At 41.5% G+C, this 24,513-nt stretch overlaps 2 protein-coding genes and 1 long non-coding RNA gene across 18 annotated transcripts in view; 2 read left to right on the plus strand and 1 right to left on the minus strand.

The window, feature by feature from the left end:
* The window catches only part of CBX3 (chromobox 3), a 13,778-nt gene extending 3,062 nt beyond the window's left edge, over window positions 1-10,716 (minus strand). Inside the window, exons 1-6 of one of the 4 annotated variants that reach the window (XM_083824501.1) lie at window positions 9,767-9,864; window positions 8,363-8,413; window positions 7,791-7,859; window positions 4,357-4,499; window positions 2,781-2,946; window positions 1,292-1,386 (exon numbers count right to left, since the gene is read on the minus strand). In XM_083824501.1, coding sequence (XP_083680627.1) covers window positions 1,292-1,386; window positions 2,781-2,946; window positions 4,357-4,499; window positions 7,791-7,859; window positions 8,363-8,386 — 497 coding nt within the window. In that variant the 5' untranslated portion in view covers window positions 8,387-8,413; window positions 9,767-9,864. Of the gene's footprint in view, window positions 1-1,291; window positions 1,387-2,780; window positions 2,947-4,356; window positions 4,500-7,790; window positions 7,860-8,362; window positions 8,414-9,766; window positions 9,883-10,392 lie in introns of those variants that run through there. The other 3 variants (XM_083824502.1, XM_083824504.1, XM_083824503.1) reach the window with 3 other exon arrangements.
* HNRNPA2B1 (heterogeneous nuclear ribonucleoprotein A2/B1) lies at window positions 9,937-24,394 on the plus strand. Of its 13 annotated transcripts, none has more exons than XR_014579886.1 (12): window positions 9,937-10,204; window positions 14,734-14,844; window positions 15,661-15,807; window positions 17,298-17,508; window positions 17,825-17,926; window positions 18,017-18,106; window positions 18,667-18,729; window positions 19,208-19,327; window positions 19,584-19,706; window positions 20,431-20,513; window positions 21,836-21,966; window positions 22,810-24,394. XR_014579886.1 is itself a non-coding variant. In XM_083824487.1 (11 exons), the coding sequence occupies exons 1-10, from the start codon at window positions 10,175-10,177 to the stop codon at window positions 20,490-20,492; spliced, it is 1,059 nt and encodes a 352-aa protein (XP_083680613.1). In that variant the 5' UTR covers window positions 9,937-10,174; the 3' UTR covers window positions 20,493-20,513; window positions 22,810-24,394. The 13 variants fall into 13 exon arrangements, 10 of the variants coding, with proteins under 10 accessions (XP_083680613.1, XP_083680615.1, XP_083680612.1 ...); XR_014579887.1 differs by having other exon boundaries at window positions 18,017-18,097; XR_014579888.1 differs by lacking the exon at window positions 9,937-10,204 and adding an exon at window positions 10,829-11,209 and having other exon boundaries at window positions 18,017-18,097.
* LOC310894434 lies at window positions 11,216-13,697 on the plus strand. Its single transcript, XR_014579905.1, has 2 exons — window positions 11,216-11,471; window positions 12,254-13,697. It is a non-coding gene; the product is annotated as an uncharacterized lncRNA (long non-coding RNA).
* Window positions 24,395-24,513: the final 119 nt, after the last annotated feature.

Genomic DNA, 24,513 nt, shown 5'->3' on the forward strand with positions numbered 1-24,513 from the left:
AACCTTGCTAATTTTACTTTTAAAGCATAATCAAAACTTCAAATTCAAAGTGAAACTTTTAACACACAATAGCATCAGTCTTAAGAGGTGCTATTTACATCCAAATTGTATTAAATGTTTATGCAAGTAACTTGCTGCATTTTATACTGCTATTCCTGCTGCTGTCTTGGGGTAACAAAAAAAACATTCCAATCTGACATGCTTCAGGCTCCTTTTTAAAGTGTATGCTGATTTTACAAATCAGCTTTGTGCTTACGTACTTACATCTACACTCGTTGCTTACAATCAGTTATGGAAAAACTAACCAATTGCAAGTGGACTAGACAAAAATATGCTCCTTTTTAATGTTTTCTTTTGCGTTTTATTCTGCCAACTATCCCTACAGAAATTTGAAGTCATGATCTACATTTTCCAACTCTGAGTTCCACATACTAAAGAGAATTTGAAGAGTCAGAAGGGAAGCAGAATCTTCCCATGCACTGATCTTCAACAGTCCAGGTACACTGTATGACAAACTGATTCTCTGGAAACCACTCAGTTTGACACCATTCAAAAAACCATGTCTTTCTCAAAGGCTGTTGAAAACCATCATTCTTATCACCCCTACCACCTTAAGAAATCTGCCCCCCAGCAAATGCTAATTCAATCTCTTCTATTCTCAACACTGGAAAAAAAAATTACCCTACTTATTCACTGCAGAAAGACAAGTCTTCTGCCAACACACTAGCTAATGGCACTGTTTTCCCCCTACCCTCCCAACACCACGAACTCCCCCCATCACTTTTCCCCTGTTATAGGCCCATAATGGCAAACTCCTCCTTCACATTGTTTCTTCATCACAATTTCAGCTTCCTCCACTAGTTGCTTCCAACTTTCTATCCGGATGATTGCATGCAGAACAGTAGGCACTATGTTTGATTCAAAGGTTGGCTATCCAGCAGCTAGATTCTGCTTATGTAAAAGCGGAGTTCGGCCTGCCATTCCCTCAGCAAGAACACTACCGAGATCCATCTTTTCCATACAAATACCATTTTCCCCATATTTTATCTGAATTTCCCTTTCAAATTTCTATTTCTGTAAAACTGAACCAAGAGAACCTAAAGCCATTTTGGTTCTGGAAGAAAGGGGGAGTAAGTACTGAGTGATTGCACAAGTTTTGTTTTTTTCTAAGAACACAAGGTTAATAAGCAGACCACCAGCATCTGCCTGCTGAAATGAAGTTTTTTCACCAGCTAAGTGCAACTGCCTGCCCTCCTGTAATACAGACCCGAACTATGGATGGAAGACTTACCATTTCATGAGGAACATAAGCTCTCCGCTGCTATCCGTAGCCCCAATTATCCGCTCAGGATCAAGACCCCTCGCAAACCCTCTTGGCTTATCAACCTATTGAGCAAGTTAGAAGATCATTATCTACTTCAAGATAAAATTGTATTTTGGCTTTAGAGCTAGATACATGCATTTGTCTGCATGCGTAACAGAACAAAACAAAATACAGCCTTACATAATTACAAAAGCTATGATTACATATAATAATTGCCTGAAGATGACATTTTTTTTTCCTCATGACTGGTCTTCAGATCAAATCGTTCAGATGCAGAGCAAGAATAAAGGAATTCTACATCAATGTTTCTAGCAGTTATTTCTGAACGCTCAATAGATGAAACAAGCAATCTAAAATCCTTATAGTAGACAAAAAGACAAGGATGGCTATGAAAAGCAACAAAACGAGCAAAGCCAAAATGCAGTCCTGGCAGCGGGAAGAACCTATCCCTTTCAGCAGAACAACAGACTTGGGGATTTAGCTTGGCTTAAGCCAACTGTGCAACTGCACCCACAGGGAATACCTCAACTCCTCTTGGCTCACTGAGATCACACCAGTGCTGCAGAATATTACAACTGTTTCCTTTATTATTTCCTCTAGTTTCACAACATCCTTTTTCAGTGACCACTACTGCACCAGGTCAAGCCACACAACTGACTTTAAATACTCCAAATAATATTTTGTTTTCTGTACGTCAGTATTCCTTCTGATGCCTTTGAACACCACCCATTTTTGACAGCACACATCCAACAGCTGTCTTCAGTAAACCACTGCCATTGCCAACCAGCTTCAATTCAAATTTCTACAGTTTGAAAGCTTAGAGAGGAAAATGGGAACTACTAAACACACTTTAATACGTGCATTATTTTGCACTTACTAGCACTAAACTTACCATGTTCATTCATTCAAACTGTAGGCGAAACCCAAACCTTTACATGTAAAGGTAGGTTTTCTTCAGTCACCCTTTCTACACTTTCTCCACCATCAAGTCCAGCATAATCTAAATAATTGCCTGGTCTTCACATTTTGCCATCTTCCCACTTACCCATTTAATCATGTGCTTAATCATACAAAAGCCAGAACAGAACTTCACCTTGTTGCATTCATGAGCACTTTGCTCCAATACAAACTGACCCACTTCCCACTGTTTGTCAGTAACTCTCAACCAGTCTTACTTTTAATTATTCAACAAGCATCAGGGGACAACGTCAAAACTTCTGGTCATATAGAGGAATGTCAAGCACTCATCTTTTACCCACTATTTTGACAGTCTCATTGACCACTATATATCATTACAATTTCCAACAACTGTTCCAGATACTGTGCAATTTTCACAGTTTTAAACCCACGTTTGTTTCCAATTCTCCAAGTCATGATAGAATTTTGAGGGCAAGGGATTGGATAGATAGGAAGAGACACAGGAGAAACAAAGCTTAGCGCACAAACATATACTTACAGAATCACGTTTTTTCTTTGATTTACTATCATCAGATTCACTATCTGACAAAGATTTCCTTTTGGCACCATCTGTTTTTTCTTTACCAGCTTTCTGAGAGTTCAGAAAAGCTTCAATTAACTCTGGACAATCTAAGTTTTCTTCAGGTTCCCACGTGTTGTCAGCACTGAAACATACACACATTTATATAAAACTAGGAAAAGAAGAAAAACATAAAGCTAGCCACATGGCTCACCTTAAGCAAGTCATTTTTTTCTCATTACGTAAGTCATCTTTCTTAAACCTAAGGATGCCTCTCTCATCATCTTTCACAACCTTCACATATGCAACATTCGATGACTGAAAGAAGTAAGCTCTGCTAGTGTGAAGAATATTGTTCAACTCTTCTTAAACTCAAGGTACAGAATAAGCAGCTCTGTTAAGTCCTTTGATCTTGGCGGGAGCTCAGACATTCAACTCTCGACCTACCCATTGAATTAAACTGACTCCCCTCCTGGCTCCCCTAAAGACTGTCCCTTCTACGTACCAGAAATGCTCTCAAAAGCAGTCTCTGAGCACTGAGCTTAACTGTATCTCCCTTCTTTGCTTGACTACAGAGAGCAAAGCTCCAGGTCTAGGGCTGGCTATTGCAAATGCTCCAGTCAGCATGTACTCCATTAAATAATTGTTTAAGTTGCCCATGAACATTTCCTACAACAATTAAGCACTTCACCAGAAATCCTCATGTATAAATACTGACACAGTACTACAGCACAAACAAGGTATCAACACATTGTTTTCAGTTACTAAAACATATTTTTACAACTTTAAACCAGACCCCTGCATACTAAACACACTGCTGTTTATGCAGTCATCTTTGCACAGATTTCAGGTGACAGAATTGCAGAAAGTTGCAATGCAACTGCTTTGCGAGACACACAACAATAAGGTAGCTGCACATGTAACTACTTATGTTCAAACGCTAGGTTATATAAACATTCGATGCATCCCCTTTTTTCAGCTGGTAAAGCACAGTTGTGCTTATACAAGGTCTGGGAGAGAGACTGACAGGTACCTTTTGGGTATGTCTAATTAAGGCAACCATGCCAGAGAATTCCTTTTGTAAATTCATCTAATTCGAGAGAAGTTCAAAAAAGTAAACAATAAGCAAAGTATCTGCCTTGAATGCACTACTTCAGAGCTGCCTACAGTTTGAATCCCTGCAAAATTTATTTCTCAGAAATAACATTCGTTCCATCCCATGTATAAGTATACCTATATTATGACAACTGTCAGTCTAGCTTACCTTGATAGATATTGACACAAGCTAAATCAAAGAACAATGGCAAAAGAATGATCACCGAAGACTTAGTAGGAACCTTGGAGCATTTTTATGAAGCATGAACACTAGGCCAGATATCGTCTATTTTATTTTCATACCTGACTGCCCCACTTGAATACACGTTTATGGATGCCCTCCCCTTTCCACTCTTTAAAACGCATCCCCCACCATCCAACCCCCCATCCACGCAGCTATTTCAAACAGATGGTTAGTATTTAGCATTGTATCAGAAAAAAATACCGTGGAATGCCTTACTCTGTAAAGCCTTTCCATTTCAAGTAGTATTCCACCTTTCCATTCACAACACGTCTGTCCAGGACTTTCTCCACAACAAATTCTTCAGGCTCCGCCTCTTCAACTTTTTTACCTTTGCCATTTTGTTTCTTTCCCATTTTGTGCTACAAAAGAAATTCAGATTGCCATTATTCATTCTCCCGCTTTACACAGTTACTTCACTGGCCAAATCCAACTTTGGTCAACAAACAGCAAGGAGTGGTGTACTTATTCACACTATAGCCAGAAGCTCAGACTCCTTTCACGTTAGTGCATGAGGTCGGGTAACCTGAGCAAGACATGTTAATATTTTGGGTTTTCTTCAGTCACTTAACAAGATACCCAACACTTAACAACAGTTTTTATAAAGGTGAAATATTTTTGTCCGTACAATCAGTGCCTCCACTCCCCTTATACATTTCATTCCCAGTGCTACATGCTTGAAATTTTATAAAGCTTCTGTAAGTTAACTCTACGCCTGTGAAAGGGCAGAGGGCAAGAAACAGCGTAAGGCAGAGTAAAGAAAAGTAATAAGGGAATTGTGAAAATGCATAAAACAGAAAGGGGATGCTACTCAAAAAAAAAAAGTGGTTACTACGTTTTCCAAAAAAGGAGAAGCTGATGGGAGCAAAGTTTATGATGTAGTGCTACTATAAACAAAGTATTCAATAATGAGTGATAATTATTGAACAGGGTGCATGCTCCAGGATGCATGCTAGGAGCATTCAACTACTGCAGTCCCTTCTCATTCTTAGCCACGCACCGATGTAACTTACATTCAGGTGTCACAAAGGTGCCAAACTTTAAGACAGCTACACTTAAAGTACAGCACTTAACATGTAAATGAAGTTTTGCTAACTTAAAAACTTTTAAGTGTTTTAAGTTTACATTTGACACTTTAAATAATATTCTTCAAGTTCTTAAAATAAATATTACATCCACATCATCCTCAAGGCATTCCCAGTTTAATAAGGCACAATTTAATAGTTATAGAAGGACACATTTCAGAATTTCCTTGTTTGCAGTCTCGAAAAGGTTGGAACAGGTCTGTAACCTTGTCATATCACATTTCTGGAGCATTAACAGACCAAGAACAGTTTGGTTGCCATTTTGGATTGCTCCTTATAGGGAAATTGTTAAAATGGCAGCCAGAAATTAACGGGAAAATTATTAAGCTCCAAAAAACTATACAGTCATGCAGCACCCTAAATGAGAACTACTTCCTCACTAATGCACTTCCTACATATCAGAAACAAACAAGCAAAAATCATGGATCACTGATGTTTATGGCATTTTTCTAGCCTTCTCTAGAATTAACGTGGGTTAGTTTGCGAATACTGTGAAGCAATTTTGAAACTAATTTTTAGACTTTGCAGAATTTTGTCTTGATGTGGTGAAAGGCAGAAAAAAAATATCGGTTAGGCGCAAAGAAAACTGTCTTCTTTTTGCAAACTGAAGAAGCTGATTCTGTCTTTCCAAAGCCTACTCTTTGTGCTCTTCCTTTTTTTGTAATCAATTTTTCCTCTCCCTCCCCAAAATACCTTTACTCTGGTTAGCAACCCATAAACTGAAGGTGCAAACAACGAAGTAAGGCAAGGAAAAGGTTCGAGTTTCCCTTTCAAACAGCAATTTTCTGTATACAACTTGTGTGACACTTGTTTTGATTTGGGAGTATAGAAGGGATTATTTAAAACAGAGCATGTACTTCCAATTAGATTTTAACTGCCTGCATACTCCAGGTGTATTTTGGAACATGGTATTCATGTCTGAGAAGCGTCAACTCAACCACACTGGCTTTTTTTTTTTTGCCTGCACATGAAAAAAGAACGCAAGACCGAAATTAAGTAAAAACATGAATATGCCCAACTCACCTAAGAAGGCTGCTTATTTTAAGAAATTAAAGTATTAAAAAGAGAAATGGGTAGAGATGAGGAAAACAGCAACAAAAAAAAAGCAGGAAAAAAAGTGACACAGACTCACTATAGCATGGTATTATCATACTAAATACTGGCAATGAAGCAAGCAGGCTACAGGTAGAACATCTCAATCTGTGTTCCCTGTTGGACTGAATTTCTCTAATTCAGCGGAAGACCATTTTCTAATATTGTTTTCAGCTTCACTCATTCTTGTCACTTAAATGGTTTGGACCTCTGTATGAAAGTAACCTCTTTATTTCTGAAAATTTTAAAGACTTTAAGTATCTGTATAAACTTCCATAGAAGAAAATGAACACTACGGGATCTGCTTTTTTTTTTTTCCTTGAAGTTCAGTAAGCAAAAGCAACGTCAAGGGTACGTTGCTTTTTGTTTTATATATTAGGGGTTTAATTACATCTTCTGAACAGCACTACCTTCCAAACTCTTCTTGAGCCTTTCCAACCTAGTAAATAATATCTAACTGCAGTGCCTGGAGAAATATTGAACGTTCATTAAAGAACTCTAAGTTCTGAGATTATACAAGCCCATGCAAATCTCAGCTTACAGGTGAGTGCAGCAGCTGACTCAAAAGGTAGAAATGTCCAATAGAGCCCCGAAAAGTCCCTTCTTTAGGGTGACCTGTTTTGAGAGTTAACTTGGGCATTTAACCACTGGATACTCATCTGTGGCGCATTTCCCACTCTGCATTCAGAAGCTACGTGTGCCAGATACAGATGTTCCTCAGTGGATAATCGCTCTTTCTCTGAGGGGCAATATTAGAACGCTGACATGACATTGTGGTGAAGTGTTTCAAGATACAAGAGGTAACAAAATCAGAATTACAGTTCCAGAGCTGAGCTATCCCCTAATATATGTAGGTTTCGCATAAACTACAAAATGAAGCAGAATTAGTTACGGTTCCCATGGGAACCATAACTGATTTTCCTGACCTGTGCAGCAAAACCCTGAACAACATCAAAATATTAAAAATACTGCATTCACAGACTCTTCCCCATCCCTGAGGCACCTCCTCCCTGGGCTGGCTAACCACTACACTTCCTCAAATTAGGGAAAAGCGGGCTATCAATTACTGACATAAAGTTCAGACATTCATCTTGATGAAATCCTTACAGCTGTTTTTTATCATATCATGTAAAGCAAGCACCGCGCTGCACTGTGAAGCCATGAGTTGATGCAAGTTTTTAACGTGCCTCAATCTGGGTCAATTAGCAACCATTTTAGGAAATTTAAGAACCGGCCTTTTGAGCGCATTGCAAGTCAGTTGTTCTGCCACCCAAATGGTGACTTGTGTATATGCATTCTTCCTTAGCTCCCTGCCTCAAGCATCCTTGGATGCATCTCATGCTCTATTTTTTCAGTTCTTTCACACACGTGTATCTATGCATATATATAAAATAACTAAATTAAATGGCAATTAAATCAACTTCTGCAACCAACTGCCCTTAAAAGTTCATATTTTAACATCAAGCAAAGCTTTACAGGACTTGAGATCCACGAATGCATCATTAAAATGGTCCAGGAGGGGTTTGCATCTGATAATCTCTGCTCCTATGAAATTCAAAGAAACTGTTATTTGTTAACAATCATTTTAGAGGGCATCTTAACTAAACCACATCATTTCCCAATAGTTATTTTTCTTCTGTAAGGACTGCCTTTTCTCAGACAATTAGTTTTTCCTGAATAAACTAGAAGAAATTAAACAAATACATTACTCTTGTTTCATTTTTACATATACGATAAATTACATGGTATCCTGAAAGGAGGCTAAAAAAATCCTTAGTGTTTTCTACTGTAGGACACGTGAAATTGTGCAGAGCCTTTTTTTTTTTTTGGTCTTTTTCCCAATGCATCTCTGCAGAAATGGCAGATTTGTTAAAGCCAAAGATAATGTCCTTTCTAGTAGCCTTACTTTCTGGATCTGAATTTTTGGTCAGAACAATGCTGGGGAGGGGAGATGTGGATGTATCTTTTAAATGGAGATGCCAAGTTATAAGTTTGAAGAAAAATATGTTGATTAAATCCTTACATACTTTAGGTGTGCATGAACTTACCAATGTAGTTTTATTGGAGGCCATTTTTATTGCAGACTTGCAGAGCTTTTACTAGAAAAATGCATGACAATTAAAAGGAAGTTTACATTACTCAAAGAAAGGCATCCCAATACAAGCATGGTCCTTGTTCCAACCCCCATGTATTCATTGCATATAACATTTCTAACACGGATTAAATCCAGAACAAAAAGTAGATTACTACTTTGTCCGGCATAACCCAGCAACACACTTTTACCTAGCCAGGATAACTGACACTTACAAAGTGGTACATATGGTTGAAAAAAGGCTTTTCCCAAGGCCTACTAAGGCACAGAGATGTTTCTAGGGAAAAGGGGGAGGACCATCAGGGATGCTTATTTCCTTAAACCCAATGGAACAAGAGTTCAGATTCTAGCAGTTAATTAAAACACATACTTGGATGTGTTAACTGTGAATCTGGCGGGGAGCAGCTACACATCTGCAGTGTAACAGAGTCACCCATCACTCTTACGTGGTAGTGAGTACCGATGAGCAAGTATTTATCTTAATGCAACTGTAACGTTGCCTTCTGATTCTCAGGATTGCAAGAATTCAGGTCCTACGCCAAAATTAGCTCAGCTAAGGTGTACAGATTTCACCTGGGCAGATTTAACCTGTGTCGACCACAATCCATCCCCTTTTCCACGGCATTTCTCATTACCGGCCACCTCTTTCAGCGTGCATTACCCCTGCCCCACTGCCAACTATTAAACTTAAGAATTCCACATAAGCCAGGGCAAGGCAAAAGAGAGAAGTCCTCCGAGGCCAGCCAAGCCCCCCGGGCTCCCCAATCCCGCCCCGTTCTCCTCCGACAGGCCCGGGGGCGGCGGGAGCAGGGCCCTCCGGGGGCCCCGGCGCAGCGGGGCTCGCCTCGTCCGCGTTTGAAAGGAAGGAGAAAAGGGGAGGGGGGGGGAAGGGGAAGAGCCAACAGCGCTAACGGATAGGAAAATAAATAAATAATAACGATTAAAAAAAAAGGGAAATAGTGTGTGTGTGTGTGGGGGTGCTGCACCCCGGGGGCCCCCCCACCCCACCGCACCCCACCCCGCCACGTTTCCCCCGGCCGGAGGCTGCTGGCGGAGGCCGGGCTGCGGAGGCCGCCCCTCGGCGCTGGCGGGCTCCGGCTTTGTCTGCCCGGCGCCCCCCTTCCTCCTCCTCCTCGTCCCCCCCCTCCCTCCTTCCTGCCTCCCCCGCGGCACAGCCCGCGGGGCCGCCCCCCTGCCTCCCCCTCCCCGAGGCCTGCCGCGGATCCCGCCGAAAGGGAAAAAAAATATACATATATAAAAATAAATATCAAATAAAAAAAGGGGAGGGGGGAGGGGGGAAAGCGGGGTGCCGGCCCCGAGGCGGGGGGGAGGGGAAGGGGGGGAGCTGAAGGATACAGACTTCAATGGTGCTCGGCCGCGCCGCTCCCCCGTCTCCTCGCGGCTCTCGCCCTGCGCGCACTGAGCGGCGGCGGCGGCAGCGACATCCGAGGGGGCTGGGGCGGGGGGCGGGGGGAAGGCGGGGGGGGAAGGGAGGGCGGCAGCGGCAGCCCAGCAGCAGGAGGAGGAGGAGGAGGAGGAGGAGGAGGAGGAGGGGAGGGGAGCGGCGGCGCAGGGCGGGCGCGGCGGCGGTCGGGGCTGGGCTGGGCGAGCAGTGCGCGCCGGCGGCTGACGGGGCAGAGCGCACGCCGCCGCCTCCGCGCCAGCTGCGAGCTCCTACCGTCGTCGCCGCCGGCACAGGAGGGGGGCCAAGACGTCTCTCCAACGGGGGGCGAGCGCAGGACCGCGCCAGGCGTCCAAAAGAAGGAAGATGCCTCGCGGCGACAGGGAGAGCGACTGGGTGAGCGGCGCGGGGCGGCCGCCGCCATTTTGGCCGGCGCCGTGAGGGAGGCGAGGAGGGCGGCGGGGCCCTGAGGAGCGGCCCGGGGGGCACCGGCGGCGGCTCCCGGGGGTCTGTTGGCTGAGGGAGGAGGAGGAGGAGGACGAGGAGGAAGCGGGGGGCGGCCGCAGCGCCGTGCCGGCACTCACCCTTTGTCGCGGGGCGTGTGGAGAGGCAGGGAGAGAGGCAGGGAGGGAGGCAGGGAGGGGAGGGAGCGGCCCGGCGGCGCGGTGCGCCCCCCCGCAGCGCTCTCCGGGGCCGGTACCGCTTCTTCCCGCCCGGCCGCGAGGGGAAGGGGCCGCGCTGCCAGCAGTGGGGGGGTAAAACAGCGTGATAGCCCCCTGCGGCTAATTATAGCCCCCCGCCCTGAGGTGCAGCGCTTCGGTAATTTCCGGAGGGGGGGGGGGGGGGGGGGACGACGCGGTGCCGAGCCGGTTCGGAGCCGCTCGGGCGCGTCTCGCGGGTCCCTTCCGCCGTCGGAAATTGCCGAGCGGGCTGCGCGGTCTACGGGCGCTGCGGCGTTTTCTCTCCGGAAATTGCCGAGCGGCCGTCTGGCCCGCTTCGGAGAGTTCCGGAAATTGCCGAAGCGAGGCGAATGGTCTCCCGGCCGCGCTTCGGCTCTTTCCGGCGGGTGCCGAAGCGGATGAGCTCGGCGGCGACGGCTCCTTCGGCTCATTCCGGAGACGGTCATTCCTAGCGGAGCCGATGAGTTTTTATTACGTGATAAAAACACAGAGGGGCGTTACGCAGAAACACTGCCCCTTCGGATTTATCTAAGCTCCGGATCCGAGCTTTTTTTTTTATTTATTTATTTTTTAAACCGAGCCATCGGAAGGCAGGAGGAGGAGGAGGAGGGCGCTAGCAGTGCGCGGAGCTCCATTTCAAATTACGTAACAGCTCGGGCGGCCATTTCTGACGGGTTGCGCGGCGCTCCCGGGCAGGAACGCCGACACCATGAAGAACATGGTACGTGGGCAGGGCGGCGAGCGGCTCCTCAGCAGGACGGCTCCTCAGGAGGGCACCGAGCGAACCTCCCCGGGCCGAGGGGGGGGCGCGGAGCGGAGCGGAGCTCCCGCCGCGGGGGGAGCGTTAGCGGCGAGGAAGGTTCTGGAAGCAGCCGTTGGTGCTGCCGCGCAGCCCTCAGGGGAGGAGGAGGCGGCGGTGGATCCGCGGGCGGGCGGCGGGCTCGGGAATTTGGCGGTGGCTCCCGGCCCGGCCGCGGGGGCTGGTCAGGGAGCGAGCGCCGCCGGGCCGCGGTGGCGCCGCTAAGAAATGGCGGCGCGAGGGGGAGGGGGAAAATGGCGGCGGGAGGCCGAGGGGGGGGGGGGGGCTGCGGTGCTGGGGTGTTTGCGGGGCGGGGAGCGGCTGCTGCGGGCTCTCCCCCCCCCATAGATCCGCAGCGGTGGGTTTCCCCGCCGCCCCAGGGGTTCATCTGGGGTCGGCGTTTCCGCAGTCCCTTCCTTTTTCCCTGCTCGCCTTCCCAGCGCACCGCCGTGGCTGCGGGCGGCGGCAGCTGCCGGGCGCCATTTTGCTCGCCCCGCTGCGGGGCCCTGCCGGCCTGGGCGCCGCCACATGGCGGAGCCGCCGCCGGGGCTGCGGGGGGAGCCGGCCTGCGGGACCGCGGGGATGCGCTCCCGTAAGGGGGGCAGCGGGGCTACTGCCTGGGCCGAAGAGAGGGGAGAGCCTTCCTGCTTAGGGACCGCCGGCCTTTTGGCGGGCTTGGCCATTAGCTGTTGCGAGATCCCACCCACCTCTCGCCGTTAACCGTTTTGGTTACTCGAGCTCCCGACTCCGCAGAGCTCTGCGGACAGCTCGGCGTGTTTATGCATGCCTTACTACTACGTGAAATGCATCTTACTGCTCTGATGGTCAATTTTCCAGTAAAGGCTTCACGTTTTTCCAGTCCTGTGAAGCGTCGATTTAAGGCTACGAGAGAAGGTTTAACACAAACTCTAATGAAGATTCCAAGGAGTTCATAACATTTTCTCTCTCATTCTGTTCCTGCCACAGCATGTACTATGGAAACTTCTAAGGAGGTCTTTCTTCTAGCTTTTATACTGGGGGGTGTGGGAAATGGGTGGTAATGGGTTGTGGTGGTTTTTTTTTTTTTTTTTTAACCAACTGAGTGCTTTCATCGAGATTCTGAGAGGGACTGGCTTAATTATACTTTATATCAGGGATGTTACCGGTTCAGCGTAAATTTAGGATTATCAAAGATTGCTGGACCCTAGTGGGAGTTTAATCCCAGATTGTAGTCAGAGTCTCCTAAAACTGATACGGTTAAGACAGTCCCTCTCCATTGAGCGGCTGTGCGTGTGTATGAGCGGAACAGCATGTTTAGGATATTGTCGCACAGAGATTTCATTTAAGAAGCAGTGAATTTCCTTTTTGCCATGTTCAGATGTGTGTGTTTAGATGTTGCTTCAGGTACAGCATGTGCTCTATGACAGATGTATGAATTCTTTGAAACTTCCCGGTGTTTTGCTACTCTGTTTAATGTTTATGAGTAATGCATGGTATATATTTGCCTTTTAAAAAGTGAGTGTAGTTGTTACAGCCATCTCAAAGATGGCATTACTTTTTGAAACTATTGAATTACTATTTTTAAAAGTAAGTCTAATATTTATTGGAAGAATCACCGTGCCTTCTAAATTTGCCTGATTTTCACGTTTTTGTATCCTAGTTTTGTTATTAGACATAAAGGAATGATTTTATAGGGAAAAGTGTCTCCTGTGGGCCTAGGAAACTAGAAAGTAGTCCCTAATCTTTAAGCAGTTGTACTGGAGCAATTTAAAGAGAGGTTTTCTGGCACTTAGTTGTGGGTTTTTTGGCATTTAAGCAATCATTGCTTAAAATTTCTCTGCTAGTCTACTCAAATGAGGAATGATGGTGTGACTTAAGTCCGAGTGTGGTATGTAGCATGCTTTCCTTTATTCCATTTAGGAGATGATATGAAAGCATGGGATTCTTGCTTTAAAACTCAATTCGATCTAATTTTAGTCATCTGCACAGTGAGGAGATACTACTAGCTTCCTGTGTGTTTCTTAGAAGAAAAAATACTTGGAATCTGCTGTTGGATGTCGTGCTTTTAAGTGATACTGAAATCAAATTTTCTCAAATGCCATAGTTAATTGGAGGGGGAAAAAATAGATTTTATAACAGTTGAGTTCCGTGTCAGCTGGTAGTAGGCCAATAACAAAAACTGATCGGATGTTGTTGTCTCTAGTAATTGTGTTGTTCCACGTTACATGTTTTTACATCATGCCTACCTTTGACAACCTCAGAAACCATGTTGGTCTTCCTGTGGACTGGCTTAATGCTTTTGAAAGCATTTGTACACTGCACTTTTTTTTGCTTTCTAGATGTTACTTTAAAAAAAAAGGGAAATGTTCTTCATTTTTAGAGTGACCAACCAGTATGAAGCTGACATAATTAAACCTGGCAGGACAGTTGACTCTATCAAACAAGATGATGAAATTATTACGTTCTGTGAAAGGGGGTTAATATTCAGTGCTTTTTTTTTTTTAGTTTGGTATTTGACATGTGGACTAGTGAAATCTATGATACAGTGGTATTCTTGCTTACAGCGATGTGCTATCTTCTTAGGATAAGAATATTTTTTAGAGGGTTGGAAGGTTGACATTTTGTGTTACAATATTGCATACAAAATAGTAAACGTAATACCTTGTTATTGGTCTTGGGCTTTTTTAAATGACACAATTGTTTTGTAGATAGTTCTGCTGAATAAGTTCAATGAAAATTGCTCTGAAAAGTAATAGTCTTTTATTGAAAACATACTTTGTACCTAAAAGGGAAATGTGATGTTTCCACTTAGTTCTGATATCCCTGATGTTGAGAGGGGATGCGGTTAGCACTAACTCTGGTTCAGAATGCAAAATAAATTTTACAGGTGGTCTAGCTTCCTTCATTTTAATAATTAATGAGGGGATATGAATCAGTGACCCATTTGAGAACATATTTAGCCATATTTATTTATATTTGTTAATGCTTTGGTTAAATAGTATCCATGTGCAATAATTTGAGCCATAATGATTTTTAAAAATGAATGCTATCTGGAATAAAAAGAGGCAGTTCAAATGGATTTATGTTATTTCTAATGAGGACGCTTTGGTACTTTGGAGCGTTTTTTTCTCCAGTGGGGTTTTAAAAGGTGTCTGATACCGGTCTTCGAGAGGACTTTTCTCCTGGAAATATTTAAATTTGGCCCTTTGCTTTTAATATTTGGAGGGAGAGATGGGAAGAGAAGCACATTATTAAGATCTGTTTCATGAAGTTGGACCCAGAGAATTGTGTAAATTGCTTAATTTCTTGAATACTGGTAGAATGCTTTGAAGAGCCAAACCTAATTTTGAGAAATGTCTCTTAGTGAAAGTTTTTGACTTCTAAGAAAGTCTTACTTACTGTCTGATTATGCTGGTGCAGGGCAAGTATTGTAAATTATATTAATGTAATCATTTTTTCTGTGATAGAGGGAAAAGGAGCAGTTCCGCAAGCTGTTCATTGGCGGCTTAAGCTTTGAAACAACAGAGGAAAGCTTGAGGAATTACTACGAGCAATGGGGCAAGCTTACAGATTGCGTGGTAAGTTTGGCATATTAATGCACAACAATGACATGGAATGTGTAGAAATTGTAAAAATGGGGAGTTGTTTTTTGAACAACTTAACAAAGAGAGCGTGCAGTTTTCTTCAGTGTACATACAGTTGGTTCATACGTAACAGCGTATCAAAGCTTTGTGCAGGTTTCCTCTTGCAAAGTCTGCTGGTAAAATTAGCAAGCATTCACAATCTGTTTTTTGTAAAATCTCTCATCTTCAACCACTTGTTACAACTGTTCAAAATGCACTTCAAGCGATGACACTGAAGTTAATTAGGGAGTACACAGAGCATGATTGCATCTGCAACAGTGTGATCTGTAACCTTTGGTAGAAAGCTGATACCATGGTAAGCAGCCCCATGAACCTGGGGAAGGATGGCTTTCTGCAGCCTGGGATCTTCTGTATGTTTATTTCTTCTATTGCAGGAGTCGTTCCACTGAATTTGTTCAGGAAGCTGTAAATCCATATTTCATGAGCCAATTTTTAAGTGTGCTCTTCAGGGAGATTGAAAGAAATGCTTGATTTTAGAGAAAGCAAATATAAATCTAAACGTGCATTGCTGCTATGGGGTTTTTGTTGGCAGAGTTTGAGTTACTGGTAGAGAATTAGCGATGTTCTGAATTTCTGTGATGCTAAGCAGCAGTGCTGCTTGTGTCCTTGATAGCTTGCTGCTTTATATGTAATTGTATTTTGAAACCAAGAAATACTCAAATTAGGTTTGTATGTTTTCTCCAAATATTGTTACTGTTAAGCTTCACATGAGACATGTAGATGTGGTTTAAACTTGTTCATTGTTTTTAGGTAATGAGGGATCCTGCAAGCAAAAGATCAAGGGGGTTTGGTTTTGTAACATTCTCCTCAATGGCTGAAGTTGATGCAGCCATGGCTGCAAGACCTCACACGATTGATGGAAGGGTGGTGGAGCCTAAGAGAGCTGTGGCTAGAGAGGTAAATACGGTTTTGAAAGCAGATATTTGTGCTTTGAGAAATGAACCTCTGTTTTGGTCAGATTAGGTACGCTTCATTCTTACTAGAAATTGTCTGGGCTTATATACTCTTGGTTAAAGGGTGTGGCTGGGGCACCGTTCCCACACTTTTGGTCTGTTAATTTACTATATTACATAAATCTCTATTATTATAGTAAATTCTTAGTTATTTTGGTTATGAATCATGTCTGCAAGGGATGCAACTGAGGCCTGGAAAGTATTGTTAGCTGAAACGTGTTGAATGTAATTATGCAAATTCCAAACCAACTCTTCTCTGGAATGGTTACTGTTACTACATCTCAAATTAATGAGCTCCTGTCAGTCTTCTGGGTATTTTTCAAAGGTGACTGAAGTGACCAAAAATAGAGAGCATAGTGCAGAAATTATTTATTTTTTCCTTCCCCAGGGGTAGTGTTCAAAATCAACCTAGGGACTACTCACGTTTTTGCTTCAGGCATATTTGGTTTTAAACTCCAGGCTATAAGTTAGGTGGGTGCACGGGAAAGCAGCATAGCATACCTGTAGGCTTTTCAGCTGGGTTACTGGGGCACAGAGATACTTCAGGAGCAAGTACAGATTCTAGGTGACTTCTGTTCGCTGCCTTGTCGGAGCTCTGGGAGGATTTAACCAGTTCACGCATAATATCGGAACCATTTTTTTAATGTGTTTGGATTGATGAACTGGAATTGAATGAAGTGCCCCATAGGTCAGGGAAAATGGAAACAACCAGAACCGTTACTATTAGCGATTCCAGTTTTCTTTACATTCCCTGAAGAATGCAGGGTTAATTAGTATGTGGGAAATCATAATTAAAGCAGTGTATGTACATACTGTTCATACGCATAAAGCTGTTAACAAGCTTTAGGGCTGTCATACTTACCTACTGCAGTGGCTTGAACATCATGCTCAAAACAAAACCTTTTTTTCCTTTTTAATTCTATTGTTTTTTAAAGGAATGTGAGGAGTTGTGTATTTCTATTTTGAAGAGGCTAAAGAGCATGACTGTACTTGCTGTAGTTGAAGCTTTGTTGAGATGCGGAATGTGGGCTTCACTGCTGATGGAGAGGTGGACAGAGGAATCTGATGCACTTCTGTTTTAAGTAAACTAGAGCACGATTTTTAATTTTACGTTAGTGGATACCTTCAGTTCTTCCGAGCAGTTGGTCGCACATTTTTCTCTCAGTCTACTTAAAGGCTTTTTATTTACCTTTAGGCATTTAATAGCACTTGAACGTGTGTCTTCATCAGGGTGTTTAAAACTTCCATGCAGGTTGGGGGAGTAAAAGCATTGCCTTCCACCCTACAAAGAGGTTTTAGGGACATACACTGTAAGAGAGCTACCTCAGTGTCTGAAAGTTTTAGTTTATTAGTATTGCATGCGTGAAATCCTGGCAAAATAGCAGTTGAAAAAATGGCCTTTCTTTGTGGTAATTTGGAACATTTTTGTAACAGGAATCTGGAAAACCTGGTGCTCATGTCACTGTGAAAAAACTATTTGTTGGTGGTATTAAAGAGGACACCGAAGAGCACCACCTTCGTGACTACTTTGAGGAATATGGAAAGATTGACACTATTGAAATCATTACTGACAGACAGTCTGGTAAAAAGAGAGGGTTTGGATTTGTTACATTTGATGACCATGATCCTGTGGATAAAATCGTATGTGAGTAATCTTCATGTCACTGTTCCATCTGATAATACTAACGTTTACAGTCACGGTAATTGTGTGAAGCTAAGTTTTTAAGTGCATGAATATTTGCCGTGTCATAGCTCTCCTGAGTTGCGTGGGAACACGTATTTTAAATAATTAGTGGATTCTTTGTTTAAATATATTTTTGGTATTCAGGGGTTTTAAAACAATTAGATGAAAAGTGTATGGATTAATTTGGAAATTACTTCGTTTTTGGTAGTTGGCGATTCTTGTTTGTTTCCAGATGAGTACTTCAGTGCTCATCGTATTTTATTTCTTGTGGTTACAGTGCAGAAGTATCACACCATCAATGGCCATAATGCAGAAGTAAGGAAAGCTCTCTCTAGACAGGAAATGCAGGAAGTTCAGAACTCTAGGAGTGGGAGAGGAGGTATGTGCAAGTAATGCTTAGTGCTTTATAGTTCATTTTTGTGTTCGCTTCCTGTGATTTCACTGCATTAAAACTGTCAACTGTTAATAGGGAACTTTGGTTTTGGTGATGCACGTGGAGGTGGTGGCAACTTTGGTCCAGGGCCTGGCAGCAATTTCAGAGGGGGAGCCGGTAAGACAGGCATGTTTGTAGCACTTTTTTTCTCATTTACACCATCCTTCAGGTTTCGGGTAACTTTGTAAGCTACTTCTGTTTACTTTAAATGCAGCTATAACTGCTGAAGTGTTTTGTTTTTTTTTAATTTTTATTTTTTTAAATAACTTGCAGACCTCTTGCATAGTATGCAAATTGACTATGTGGCTATTGATGTAACTCAAGCGATCTAATTTTTAAAGAATTTTATTAAATGCCAAAATTAACGTAAACTCAATGATTCTGCTAAGGAATTTAGAGACTTCTTGTCTGTAATCATATGCAGCACTCATGAGCTTTATGGTGGAGGGGTTCTTTCTTGAACACGGAAATGATGTGAAAGCTAACTGGGTGTATACTATGTCCAAAATGAACTCAGTACTTTACAAATGCAAGAGGTAAAGGAAAGATTAGATGAGGTGTTTCACATGCATTTTTCTAAACCAAGTGCTTGTGAGATTTGGTTCTTAAGGTCATAGGGGTTGGATAACAAAAGAATTCACTTAAATTCACCTGTACCAAATGATCTTTTTTTCTTCCTCCAATAGATGGATATGGGAGTGGCCGTGGATTTGGTGATGGGTATAATGGATATGGTGGAGGACCTGGAGGTTAGTTTACTTCTGTTGTGGGGTTTTGTTTTTGCTTTTTTTTTCAATTTTACTCTTTTTCTTCATTCTGAAATGCTTATACATTCACTTACTATTCATATAAAACTTACTTCAATTGCCAAAGCTATTTTGTTGGCTTTAAGAAGCACACCTAGTTGTTGGCTCACACTATAACCATATGGTTTGCCATATAAAGGTGCATCTAGATGACTATGTATGCCCTTTTCTTTAGAATGGCAGCATTTCGTAAATTGTCTGGAAAAAAGAGATTCAAGTCTCTTCATTGATGCTTTTAGGCAGTCTGACTAGCGGGCTTTATTCACAATTCAGTTAGGGTGGGAGTTGGATATGTGCCTTCATAAAACTACTACCACCCTTTTCTTCCTCTGTAGACTTGTAAACAGAAACATATCCTCCATTTAGAGTTGGGTTGCCTTCTACACTGAAAAGTTTATTTTAAAGGATTGTATTGTCATAGGTGGCAACTTCGGTGGCAGTCCTGGTTACGGAGGAGGAAGAGGAGGATACGGTGGAGGAGGACCTGGATATGGCAACCAGGGTGGGGGCTATGGAGGTGGTTATGACAACTATGGAGGAGGTAACCTACTGGCTTGAAAGGATAGAGTGTTTCAGTTGTAAATCAGTGCAAGTCGCTTGAGATTTGGGAGGTGTGTGGGTGGGGTTAGCAAGAACAACTTTCCAAACAGTTTAAAAAAAAAAAAAAGCAGCTAATTTCATATGCTGCTGGAATCATTGTATGATCTTGTGTTTTATTTAAATGTATAATAATGAGATAATTCCATGCGTGTTTTAGCTTATCTGGGCATTTCTACTCTCTTGTGTTGATAATGCAGGCAATTACGGAAGTGGAAACTACAATGATTTTGGAAACTACAACCAGCAGCCATCCAATTACGGTCCAATGAAGAGTGGAAATTTTGGTGGCAGCAGGAACATGGGGGGACCATATGGTGGAGGTATTGTTTATGTCCTGACCTGCCTTCAAGCCAAACAGAGTGGGCAAGCTCTGGCTCTTTGGGGAGGTGGGAGGGAAGATTGATGGGTAAAAATAGCTAGATTCTTCAACAACAAACAGATGCACAATACCTGTGTTTGTTCTGTGTAGTATGTGAGATGGCTACAATTTTTTATTGTTCTTTGGAGTGTAAAGCATGTACTGGGGAAAATGCATCCCTCTCCCTCCCCCCCCAACTATTACAACATGTCTTACAGATACCGATCTGTAAAGATCTGTAGGAAAACTTTCTTTGCTTTCATTGCATACTCTTCATGGTCTACTCTATACTCCAGTTAATGTCCACCAAACTTCCTGAGATTTTTCCCATTTCCCTTTTGTTTTAGTGCCACTTCTTTTCTGACACTTCCTGCTTTCAGTTGTCTAAATGTTATTTAATATGGTGTATAAAGCCTGTGAAATGGAAACTGAAAGACGAAACCCTTTCTTGGTCTCAAGACAGTATAGGGCATCAAATTACATGTGGCCCTGCTGAATCTTCTAAGATTACAGCATGTGGCAGTTTTTTGGTGTTAGTAAGATGCAGACAGTGAAATGTTAAAATCTGTGTTGGATATCTCTGGAAGTAAATTGGATGCTAGTCTCGATAGAGTGATCAGAAGCATTTTTGATTTGAGAAGTGTACAGATGTAACTCTTCTGTTGCTTGTTTTCCTGTAATTGCAGGAAACTATGGTCCAGGGGGCAGTGGAGGAAGTGGTGGATATGGAGGGAGGAGCCGTTATTGAGCTTCTGCAAGCTTGCCATGGGTAAGTATGTTTTTAAGTGCTAAAATTGCAGTGATTCGTGAGAGTAGCTGCAGGAGTTAAAAGCTTTTTAGGATATTATCTTTCCTTTAAAAAATGGTTAGATGAATAATTTCATAACCTATTTTTTTTACTCTTTACTTCTGTTGAAACAGGCTTCACTGTATAAATAGGAGAGGATGAGAGCCCAGAGGTAACAGAACAGCTTCAGGTTATCGAAATAACAATGTTAAGGAAACACTTATCTCAGTCATGCATAAATATGCAGTGATATGGCAGAAGACACCAGAGCAGATGCAGAGAGCCATTTTGTGAATGGATTTGGATTATTTAATAACATTACCTTACTGTGGAGGAAGGATTGTAAAAATGCCTTTGAGACAGTTTCTTAGCTTTTTAATTGTTGTTTCTTTCTAGTGGTCTTTGTAAGTGTAGAAGCATTCCTTTGATAATGTTAAATTTGTAAGTTTCAGGTGACATGTGAAACCTTTTTTAAGATTTTTCTCAAAGTTTTGAAAAGCTATTAGCCAGGATCATGGTGTAATAAGACATAACGTTTTCCTTTTAAAAATTTAAGTGCGTGTGTAGAGTTAAGAAGCTGTTGTACATTTATGATTTAATAAAATAATTCTAAAGGAAATATTGTGTAATTTTAGATTTTTTTTTTAATATTGTAAAATAAGGCAAGGAGTGGGTAGTATAAGGTCCCACAAATAATATAAAGCTATTGTTGTACATGTAAAATTAAATGCTGGTCAGAAAAAAAGTATGTTGTCTGTAAATGATCAGATTTAAATATCTAGATAACTTAAGGGATATCTCTGCAAGGAGAAACACGTTTTTAGATCTTTTAGATGCTGCTTCTTCAATGGCAAGGAAAGGAAATATCCCCAGCGAGGTACTCTTCCAGGGACACAGGTCTAGTACAAGAGAACTCTTGAAAACGTCACTAAGTTCAGCCAGTCTTAAAAAGCTGCGCTGTATTTCTGCAAAGCTTTAACTACGGTAGTGTTATAAGGATGCCAACGAAGGCTGAGGGTGTAGAGCAAACTAGTTCTAAGCATCAGTTAAACTTCTTTAGGTAAGATCTTATTTACTTTTTCCTTTCTTAATGTTCCAAAAATGAGAAACTAATTTTATATGACAGTATTCTTTCAGTATAGTTATTATCATTATGTAGTTTAACATAGCAATAAATTTGAGTTAACGATTACCAACTGAAAAGAAATTTGTGAATCCTGTTTTTCTTGTATTATTAAATTTTTTACAAACAAATTTTTGTTAATTTCAGCTACTTAACATATTTTTTTCCTACTGGAATCTAGCTATGATATGAACCCTGGACAAGCATAGACTGCTGCCACTGTACTCTGCTACAGTTGAACAAATGAGACCTGCAAGTGTCCATTAGTAAAGCTTTGCAAGGGTTCCATCCCTGGTGTTGGTAGTTAAAATGGTAGGTCACAAGTTAATTAAATCATACAACTTTATTTTTGCATCCTGCAACATTTTATTTTTCTTGGGAGTCTATGCATTATGGTGGTTGCAAGGTAATGCAATGAAGGTAGCTCTGTGCTGTTGAAAATGAACTATGTTGTTATGTGTCTTGTCTACTGCAATCTGTTTTATATAACACATTTCATCCTGAAGGTTCCCAAGTAACTTTAGACTGTTTACGTGTAAGGAAAAAAATTGCACCACAGAATACATCTGCCTCTGTGAAGGAATGTGTCGTCCATTCTTATAGCAACTGCATAAGCAGTTCTTTAGGAGGGGAAGTGAAAACTTCAAATGAAACTGCAGGTGGTATTTTATGAGTGTATAATGTAATTACTTAATCTGGAATTTGGCTAGAATGATGAGGTTTCCACCATTTTTTATAGTTCTTGCAGCTAATAAACCTTAGTGCCAAATTCAGTCAGCCTTACTCGCAATTGCATTCAATGTTTGCTCCTCAAATTAATGAAAACTCACCAACTAATGAGTTATTCAGAGTATGGGTGGCATACTCATAGATCTGTTTTTTAAATTAAAATCAACAAAACCCACCAAGAAAAAACAACAACAACAACAAAAAAATGCCCACACCCTAACTTCAAAGTTCCATTGCCTTTGACAGGCTACTACCTACTGAAGAACGTGGACTCAGCTAACAAAAGTCCTGTTCCTTTTGTGTTAGACACACCAGTGAACTGCTTATTACTTTTTTTTAAAAAAATGGCTGAAGTTCCCCTATTGGTAATTTGGTTTAGACATATGTGATAAACATCTTCAGATACACTTTTTTTTTCTTTGGCAGGAAGGTGCCATGCTGCAGGTAACTAATGAAGAAGTGGTCAACCACAGAAACGCTTCAAGAAATAAGAAATTCTGTATCATCAGAAAATAGTTGTTTTTGCTGCCTTCATTAAAAAACCTAGAGGTTAAATGAATACTGATAAAATATCACAATTAGTACAGCTCCCTGTAATGCTGGGTTTTTTAAATGATAGTAATAATTGTCTTGTAAACCTTTCGAATAAAATCCAGATTCGGTAGGAGAAACAAATTACTAATGTTAAAAATAGCAAACATTCTGTGAGTTGAAGGTTTAACTACATATTTTTATAACTTTCATAGCTTTAAAATAAAGTATTTTTATACCAAAATAGTTCTAGTGTAATGCTTAATAAAACTTAGTGTGTGTCTAACATTAAATAATGTTCATGTGCAGCTTTTAGACCTTCCATGATTTGAAACACGCCATTTTGAGGTGGGTTTAAAAACCACGTTAACTTGGCAAGTGTATGCACAGAACTTGTACCTCTGAACACAGGCACCTGTTCTCTGTTGGGAGAAACAGTGCTACACATGAAACATGCTGATTATTTTTTGCTTTTGGACAAAATTGCTTTAAAATAGCTATGTTTTTTATCATTTTTTTAAAATATCTCCTCCTTTCCTGTTAATGAAACTAACCACAAGACAGTTCATCAAAATGTGTTAGGACAATAACTTTATCCTTCTTACCTATAAAGAGCTTTTAGCATCAATAGTGAAAGACGGAATGGAAAAAAGAGTTCCTGCTGTACCAGAACTGTATTACTGATAGTGGCATCTTCTGAAAAAAACAAGCATGAGCTTGGGAGAGCTCCGGTTGGGAATGTATTGCTTAAATAATTTATTCTAAACTTGAAATGTATATGCTTAATATTAGTAAAACCGTGATGTCTTTAACCTTCTTTATATAACTCAGACGTACTACTTAATGATTCAAAAATATTTTTTTTGTATGTTTTTTAAGTTGAAATTTGAAATATTTGCATAGGTGACCAGTGGGCTGCAACGGAAGCAGAAAATGAAGACATTCAAAATCTGCTTTATTTTGCTCTTTCCAGCAGAATGAGTTGACCAGCTGATTAGGAATTTGTCTTCTTTCTTGGAACTTAGATGCTAGTTAATGGAAGTTTTCTTTACAGTTGACAAGTCCACATTCAGATCACATAACTGAAAAAGTACTTCAAAGGGGAATATTCTTTGTTTGATGTGTATGCTTTTTCAATAGCTTTGCAACAAGGTTCCAAAGTTCCTTAATTATGTATGTTACATTTTCCATGTGAATGTTTTAATTTCCATCTACTGGGAATGGGCATTATCTCTAGGGGGTAGTAGCATGCAAAAACTAAGTTACTGGATGTCTGAAGTCTTGAAAGCTTGGAGCATTTGAGTAAGTTTCCTGTTGTCTTACTGTTAAACTTCTTTGATTTCTTTTTCTTGGTGCATAACAGTTAAAGCAAATGAAAATTGGTGTTTTGCTGATGAGTTCAGTGAGACGTGTCATCATTGAGTCAACCTAATACAGCTAGCATTTCTGAATAAAAACTGAATTGGTCAATTACTGCTCCTTAATTTTTAGATAATGTGTGTTTTTTCTTTTTTAATTTACGTCCCTCTATGGACTCACCTTTACTTTGAAAATGGAAAGTAATGTTGCTGTTTGGTATGTTGAAATACTTGAAGAAAA

This window comes from Anser anser, assembly GCF_964211835.1.
Source record: "Anser anser genome assembly, chromosome: 2".
NCBI lineage: Eukaryota > Metazoa > Chordata > Aves > Anseriformes > Anatidae > Anser > Anser anser.

What these genes read in the sequence shown, in the direction of transcription:
- HNRNPA2B1 (XM_083824487.1), top strand. Translation starts at nt 10,175, where the DNA reads ATGCCTCGCGGCGACAGGGAGAGCGACTGG. An exon ending in GCGACAGGGAGAGCGACTGG is followed by an intron (nt 10,205 to 14,733) that starts GTGAGCGGCGCG and finishes TTTCTGTGATAG; the next exon opens with AGGGAAAAGGAGCAGTTCCG. An exon ending in CTCTAGGAGTGGGAGAGGAG is followed by an intron (nt 17,927 to 18,016) that starts GTATGTGCAAGT and finishes AACTGTTAATAG; the next exon opens with GGAACTTTGGTTTTGGTGAT.